Genomic DNA, 8,922 nt, shown 5'->3' on the forward strand with positions numbered 1-8,922 from the left:
TGACAGATCTGAACCGAAGGAGAACATGCATGCATGCGCGAGGATCTGTGTTGAAGTAGATCTGGGGAAAGGACTGCCGGAAGCAATCAAACTCAAAGTTGATCAGTGGACGCACATCCAGCAAGTGGACTACGAGCAGCTACCCTTCAAATGCAAGGTATGTCATGAATATGGGCATTTTGCTAATAGATATAGCAAATCTAAAACAAATGTTCCTGAAGGCAATATTGAAACCCCTAAGGGAGTCTGGGAGCATGTCAAAAAGAAAAAATCAAACCCCCCTCCAGGCCCAAGCTCAAAGGCTCCCCCTGAAAACCCCACCCTCCCTTCTCATCCCTCTGGCTCTGCCCCTTCCTTCCCCTCCTCCTCCAACCCCTTTGAATCCCTGTCCGCAGAGGACCCCCCATCCCCCCCGCCTTCCCCTCGAGCCACCATCGTCACCCCCTCCCCCAGCCCCCTCCCCCAGTCTCCTCCCCCAACAGTGGAAAGAATCTTAACCAGAAACAAATCAAAGGAAAACAACTTCTCCACAGATCCCCCTAGAAAAGTTGGAAGAAAGTCTAACAAAGAAATAAGAGATGAAAACGCTGCAAAAGAAATGGCCACCGGAACGCAGCAACCAATGGACACATTTCTAGACAAATCAAAAGGAAGCGGAGAAAAAATGAAAGAGAAAAGCGGGGCAAATACCAAACAAGGTAAATGATGATATTGGTCTCCTGGAATTGTAGGGGGATGGGCTCCTCCCTAAAAACAAATGCAGTCCGAGATCTCCTCAAATCTGAACATCCAGACCTCCTCCTACTACAGGAGACCAAAATCACGGAACAAGAACTCCAAAGCCACATAAAAAAAAGCAAAAGCTATTCAGGTGTAGCAACAAGTGCAGATGGCGCCTCAGGAGGCATAGGAACACTATGGGACAAAAGCAAATGGGATCTCAAAGAGCAAAAGTCTTGCAGCTGGTGGATAAGAACAGATATGCAGAACAAAGCCTCAAAAGAGGAATACTCTATATACAACATGTACGCCCCTAACCACTATAGGGACAAAGCTTCATGCTGGCAGACAATAACATCAGACCTCATGACAGTACAGGGAAGGAAAATTTTCCTTGGAGGTGACTTAAACCTTATTAGGAATGCTGATGAGAAATTGGGAGGAAACTACTACGCTGACCCCTCAAGAGACTCATTAGAAGCATTAATCCAAATCCATAATCTAGTGGACATTCCTCCGCACAACGGGAGATTCACCTGGAGCAACAAAAGAACAGGCAGCAACAATATAAAAGAGAGATTAGATCGAATCCTCGCTCAAGAAGGAACAGTAGCAAGATTCTCAAATATCCAAAGCAAAATCATCCATGGTTACATTTCAGATCATAAACCGGTGGCTCTGATCCTAGACAAAGGTAAGAAAATGGGGCCTCTCCCCTTCAAATACAACAAGGCATGGGACAACAAAGAAGAATTCCGAAACTTGATAAAGGAGCAGTGGGCAAAAGAAATTATTGGCTCGCCTCACTATATCTGGGAAACTAAGCTCAAATCCCTCAGGACCGTTATCAAGCAATGGGCAAGAATAAACGCTGTTGAGGAAAGTAAAAAAAGAGCTGATCTCCAATCACAGCTGGAACAATGGAGCCAAGAAAAGGAGCGAATCCAGTATACAGAGGAAGACCAGGCCAAGGAGAATGAAATGTACAAAGAACTGTATAAGCAGAACAGGATGGAAGAAGAAGAACAGAGACAAAAGTCTCGCTGCCTTTGGCTTAAAGCCGCAGACAAAAACACTTCCTTTTTTCACAATAGCCTAAAACTCAGGAGGGCAGGGAACCATATAGAGAGAATCATGGTTGAAGGAAGAGAGCTCAGAGAACAAGAAGAAATAAAAGAGGCTGCGTCCAGACATTTCTGCGCCCTTCTATCCGCCGACATTCAGCCCCATGATAATGAGGAATTCCTAAGCCTAATCGAAAACAAAATCTCAGCAGACCAAAACAACGAGCTGGACCAAGAGGTCACGACAGAGGAAATAGAGGGGTCGATCTTCTGCATGGCGCAGGACAAGGCACCGGGCCCAGATGGGTTCACAGTGGCATTCTACAGAAATCACTGGGAAACCATCAAGAAAGACTTCATCAGAATGGTAAAGAACTTCTCCTCAAAGTGCAAAATGGGGAAGAGTATTAAATCTTCTCACTTAGCCCTTATCCCCAAGGATCCCAACCCCCAATCCTTCGACCGATTCCGCCCAATCTCCCTGTGCAATGTTTCCTATAAAATCATCACCAAAATTCTAGCCAACAGGCTAAAAAAGCTCCTCCCCTCCCTCATCTCTGAGAATCAAGGAGGCTTCGTCCCTAGAAGACAAATCACGGATAACGTTATCCTTATCCAAGAGGCAATCCACAGCAGCATAAATAGAAAGGAAAAGGGTATGACTATTAAACTAGAAATGGCCAACGCCTTTGATAGAGTTAACTATCAATTTCTTAAGGCAGCTCTTGGGAAATTTGGGATATCCAGCACCTTCATCAGCAGGATCATGGAGTGTATCTCATACCCATGGACAGCCCCTCTGATCAATGGGAGGCCAAGCAACTTCTTCAGAAGCTCAAGGGGTCTAAGATAAGGCTGCCCGCTCTCCCCATTTCTATACATCATCGTGGCCGAAACGCTAAGTATTCACCTGGAAAATCTTCGTAGACAAAAAGAAATCACAGGTATCAGTATATTGCGTGGAACCAAGGGGATAAATCACTCACTCTTCGCTGATGATACCCTCCTAATTGGAGGATCTTCCAGTCTCATGGAAAGAAGGTTCAAGAAAACGCTAGAGCTCTTCCTACAAGTTTCCGGAGGTAAGCTTAATAACAATAAGTGCATGATATACACCTGGAACGTCCCCAGGCAGATTATTCAGAGAATCTCCTCAATCTTGGACATCCCTGCTCAAAGGAACTGGAGCCATTTCATGTACCTGGGATTGCCATTAGCAAAGGAATCGGTTAAAACAGAAATTTGGGTGAAACTAATTGAGAAGCTGAGAGGGAAACTTCAGAGATGGGGTGTGACATGGCTCAACCTGGCTGGAAGGACAATTCTCATAAAAGCCATCCTATCTGCTCTACCCATATATCAGTTCGCAACCACTCTCGCCCCGGCCAGCATCCATAAGCACATGGAATTAATTATTAGGAGCTCCTTGTGGCAGGGAGGAAGGCAGGACTCCAAAAAGTTCAGTCTTGTTAAATGGGACCGGGTTATCCTACCTTTCGAAAAAGGAGGGCTAGGAATAAGAATACCAAGGTTGGCCAACATGGCCATGGGTTTCAAGCTAGTATGGAGAATTCTCAATGGGAAAGGAGCCTGGTGGACAGAAGTGATCAAAAGAAAATACCTGAACGGCCCCAACTCTAACATCCTATCGGAATCTATCACTGACAGGCAGTGCACCCCAGTTTGGAAACTTATAAACAAAACTCTCCCTCAGTTCAAAGATCATATTTCAAGAGCTCCGGGCTGTGGAAAAGATATAAACATCTGGATTGATCGCATAATGGGCTCAGAAGCTAGAGAAACTCTTCCAAATCTCAGACCCCTGCATTTGTGGATGGAAGGGAAAAATCTTAAATCCCTATATGATATTTATTCTTGGGACCAAAACAGGTGGCTGGGCTGGAAGCACCTCATCCTCCCAAATAACCTAAGGGATCAGTGGGTCGACCTCAAGCTATCTCTCTCAGGATCAGCCCCCCTAAACAGAACGTCCGAGGATAAGTTTGTCTAGGATCCCAATGGCAGAATCTACACAGTTAGAGAAGGATACAAAACTCTCCAAAATGCCACACCTCTCAATAACTGGCCTCTCTATAAGGCAGCCTGGAATCCGTAATGTCTTCCAAAGATAAAATTCTTTAATTGGACCCTCCTTAAAAGCAAAATCCTCACAGCGGAAAATCTCAGGAAGAAAGTCATCCTCGGTCCCTCAATATGCTGCCTGTGCAGAGCAGTGGAAGAAAGCAGCAATCACCTCTTCCTAGATTGCTCCTATGCTCGAAACTGTTGGAAGCTCATCACCAGCCCTCTAAGGATAGGTGAATTGCCCAATCAGATCACCCTCCTCCAAAAAAATTGGGGGAACAGCTATCCCTTCCCTAAGAAAAACAAAACCCTTGCCAAAAGACTATGGAATAGCATCCCCCCAACCCTCTGTTGGCAAATTTGGAACACCCGAAACAAAAGCATCTTTAATGACGAGAAGCCCAGCATCTCCAACACTCTTGCTAAAACAATTGCCCTCATCTCTGAGACCATCAGCGCCAATGGAATAGTCCAATCAGAGCAAGATTCGGGGGATCCAAGGGAAACTGAGTGGATGAGAAAATTCAGTTATGAAGTAAGGCATCAAAAAATAGTAAGCACAGGACAGAGAAAGGTCGATTGGAAGCTAAGAGGTTCCACTGGGGAAATCAGAGATTGGATTCAAAACCAAAAGAGGCCCTCCCTTCTGTTCGATGGGGCATCTAAAAACAATCCGGGCCAGGCAGGTGCAGGAGGTGTCATCAAAGATCATCAAGGTAAAACCTTAGTGACTTACGAGTGGGGATTGGGCATAATGTCCAACAATAGGGCCGAGGCTTATAGTCTTCTCCTGGGGACCTCCATTCTGAGGAAACTTGGTCTTCAAAATCCCCTCATAATAGGTGACTCAGCTATAATTATAGTTGCTATGGTCTCGGGGAGGGACTTCAAGCAAACACCCCTGAACAATGTAAAAACCAGGATCACAGACAACTTAAAAGATCTAAACGGAGCCACTTTCAAGCATGTGCTAAGAAGCAGCAACAAAGAGGCGGATGATCAGGCCAACAAAGCAGCCAGTAGACCCGTAGGCCAAGTCAGAGAAAACGATTCTATATATGATAAAGCAATCCCTTAAAAAGATCCACCCCTCTCTCTCTTCTCAGATTCTGAGCCACATCAGACTCCATCCTTTTCGAAGTTTGCTCATCCTTGAATCCCATCATTCCCTGCCAAATATCCTTGACTGCGCCACTCCGTCCCTCCTCTCTCAGATCCTCCCCCCTGCGATCGCTTTTGTCACCTCTTACTGCCCCGATTTTACGTCTTATCTGTCCTTCGCCGCCAATCTCAGGTCTTGCTCAGGTGGCCACCATACCAAAATCCCCTCCGCACGCATCAAAATCTCTCCCTGGCCTCTCAGTCACCTCAGAGATCGAATCGACCAGCAAGGGACTCCTCATTCAAGCTGCCTCTCCCCCTCTATTTATAGCAGCTCGTCTCTCCCTCTATTTTCATCCTTCTCTGCTACGAAGGCCCTGTCTCACGCCTCCTCTCAGCTCAGTCTCTCTCAAGAAGCCGAGCGAAGTTATCTGGAGCTCAGTGCAAGTCCCTCGACAGTGGTAATCTCTGGCAATCTCAATCTCAGAGTTTTATTTCCTTCTAACCGGTTGTATGTTTGGCTATTACAGCGCTCCATCTTTCCCTCTGTTGCTCCTCCGCCATCCTATCCCTCCTTGCGCAAAGGCCAGCTCTTCCCCTTTTTGCTCTTCCCCCATTACGCCCCCACCCCCAGAATCCGCCCCTTTCTGCATCATCATCTCTTTGATTCTCTTTTCCACCCAGGAGATATGGCGGATCCACAGGAACAGCAGGAAGCTCAGGCGCCCGCCATCAACCCTTTAGAAAATGTCATCACCAACAGCGAGTGTACTCTCTGCAAAGCGCACACCTTCATGATCGGCAGATTCATCAAGCAATTCAATGACCTCAAAGACGATTACCAGGCAGACAGCAGATCAAAAAGGAAGAAGCTAGAAAAACAAAAGGTTGAGATCGAGGCTTTGAAGGACAGATGCTCCCACATAGAGGAAGCTATAGCTCATATCAGGACTCTTACTCAAAGTATGCAAGCAGAAGCTTCAACCAGAGCCAGTGCTGGGAAGGAACCTCTCCCGGATGACTCAGTGAACCAGAAATACCCTTAAGACTCATGAACTGTAAATTTTGCTGGCTAGCAGGCTCTTTCATCCGGCAATATAGCCGTTACCTCTTTCATTCTAGTTACCGTTTATGTAGCAATAAGGATCAAGGGTCTGCAAACCTGTTTTGGATCCTTAATGCCTTGGTATTTCATACTCATGTAATAGGACTCAGTCCTTTGAAGTTTTTATAATATATCAGTACCCGAATTTGTCAAAAAAAAAACGAGTAGCACGTTTTTTTTAATTAAAAAATCTTTCGCGATGCTTTTATTGAAACGTCGTGGGGCGTTCTAATACAGGTACTGCACCGGTTCTTTGTTTGACTATAACATCTCTCTATTTAAAAAATATAAAAACCACCTAGTCATGCTCTTTAGAAGAAGCCCCGGGGAGTTTTATTACATTTACTGCACATGTGCGTCATTGGAAAATAACACTGAATTTTTCTAAAATTTAAAACGATAGCGATGCTCCTTCGTGGTATGCATCGGGTCGTTTAACTACATGAAAGGCACCAATGCTATCTAGTATTCAAGCACAAGGGCATTGTAGTATTTAGCACACTATGTTTTTTTCTATATATAAAAATATATTTTCCACGGTGCACCATGTTATATGCAGCATCGGTACATGTATGGAAAGTAAAGCACCGATGCATTTTTATATTTTAGATGCATCGTCCAAAAAACATCCGCTAAAACATCTACCCACCCACCTCCGCTACAAATTAATAGTTGGGCTATTTTTATAGGGGCTTCCGCATAAACCTCCGCTAGAAGGTATTTTCTTTGTAGTGTAATGAATCCAAGGGAGCATGCAATTTCTCGTTCTTGAAAGATAAACAACTATATATAAGAAGAAAAATAAAGAATTTTTCTGCAAGGAGGCGGGATTTACATGTGGTTTCTGCAAATGTAGCTCCACCCACCATTCTTGGCTCTTCTTCTGTTGAATAATTTGACAAAGGCGTGAAGCAGAGGAGGAGAGTGGGAAATTTATATGGGGAGATCATTAGTATTCAGTTTCCTTAATTGAAGACTTAGACCCTAAGATTCCCACGCCTTTCCAGCCCTTGGGTTGCGAGATTGTTCTCTGGCAGGATGCCGAGGGAAATTGGAAAGCCTTCGAGGACAAGTGCCCCCATAAACTTGCTCATATCTCGATAAATTTGTATTATTTGTGTTATACATGAATAGTAGTTGTAATGGGCTTGGAGTCATTTAAATGATCATTATTATCATTGATTGTAAGAAGGAAATTAGATGAGAATGGATGGCTTCAATGCTCCTTGTTGGCCTCCTGCTGCAATAGGTATTCATCTTTCATGATTGACATTTTTACATGCCAAATATGTCATACTTTGCAAGCTGCAGTGTTCCATATTTCCACAAGAAGCAATGAAAGTGTGCTGGTCCAAATGCCACTGTTGTATTCCATTTTTGATGAGTTTTTCAGTTAAGGGAAGGCCAAACAGCTAAATACTGGCCTCCCTAGGTTTTAATTTCCTGTTTTAGAATATAGAGAATGATATATGTCCAAACAGTTTAATCTTGGCAGATTTGTAGATAGGTAGAGAATCGAAGGGACCCAACTGTTTAATCTGGGCCCTGGCAGAAATAAGTGTAGATTTAGATAGGAAATGTTCAAAAGAAAATTGTAAATCTGGGTTTGCAAGCCTAAGTGCACCCAATTAAAAAGAAGAAAAAATGTTAGAAAAATAGTCTGGGTAGGTAGCTGTGTAGTTGCATAATGATAAATTGTGATAAATTTTGTGGTACAAAGTGTTTTATCTTTTCAGATCACAGTGCAGGTAGTTTTTATGCAAAAGAGCTCAGAACTGGACATTACTAACTTCCCCTTCTTCTAAATTCCCCAAGTCACTTACTAATTTCCCAAAGAGGTCAAGATCTGCTTGAGCCTCTTAGTCTCATCATACTCCATATCAGTTGCCTTGGTGAAAATCTGCTTCACTCAAGGATCTCAGTTCTTTACAAGTTCTTTTCCCCAACTTTAGCCTAAGGTCTCTGACCTTAGCGCTTACTAGTCACCTTCATATTAATTACTAACAGTATTATATAACTCCCTATCAGTTTGCCCATTCCCCTACTAAAGCTATGTACATATAACGCCCCTATGTAAATATCCCCTCCCTGGCAATATAGCCATATTTTTATAAGTCCGGGGAAAAATAGTCCATCCGGGGCTGTTTTTAGCCCATCCGTGTCTTAGCAGGGATTGATCTGACACCTGGTCAGACTAAAAACCTCTTCCCTAACCCTCAAAAACCCACTTTTTTCCCCCAACCCAAAGTTTTGGCATCAAATATTAAACCCCGCCACATAAAACCCCCGTAAACCCGCATAAACCATTGTCTAAACCCACCCACGCGCTATATTTAAATGGGAATATTCCCGCGAATATCCCTGCCCACTAACCCGCCATCTCCTCGCGCCTACCGCCAACCATTGGATCGCCCGCCCCACAGATCAACGGTGGGCGGGCCGCCCCATCCCCGAACCGCCCGAGCTTTAGCGTCCGGGAGATGGCCGGTATTGCCGCCGTACTCCCGCCACGCGTCAGCTCTTGGGCTGTGGCGGAGGCCCCCCTCACGAAATCGCTCTCCCCCAAAGTTGGTGCGCCATAATACCGCTTACCGCCTCCTGCCCGGTGATGTCACCGCATACGTCACCCCCTGCACAGTCACTGCTTATGTCACCCCCTCTGCCCAGTCACTTGTCCAGTCATCTGCCTGCGTGGCCCCTTGCCATGTGTCATGCCACATCACCGTCCGTACATGATGACGTCATGCTGACGTCATCCCACCATGTCATCATGCTAACGTCATCGCTGACATCACCCGCCGTACAACGTCACGTCATGCTGACGTCATCAGCACTTTTTTTGGCGCG

At 45.0% G+C, this 8,922-nt stretch overlaps 1 protein-coding gene across 1 annotated transcript; it reads left to right on the forward strand.

Moving 5' to 3' along the window:
• The first annotated feature begins 4,383 nt into the window (after positions 1 to 4,383).
• LOC149256807 (uncharacterized) lies at positions 4,384 to 4,947 on the forward strand. Its single transcript, XM_089455465.1, has one exon. It carries the CDS (start codon positions 4,384 to 4,386, stop codon positions 4,945 to 4,947), a length of 564 nt encoding a protein of 187 aa, XP_089311591.1.
• The last annotated feature ends 3,975 nt before the right edge of the window (positions 4,948 to 8,922 follow it).

Source organism: Pinus tabuliformis, chromosome 7, assembly GCF_031772625.1.
Source record: "Pinus tabuliformis cultivar Carrire ecotype Pingquan chromosome 7, CPIR1, whole genome shotgun sequence".
NCBI lineage: Eukaryota > Viridiplantae > Streptophyta > Pinopsida > Pinales > Pinaceae > Pinus > Pinus tabuliformis.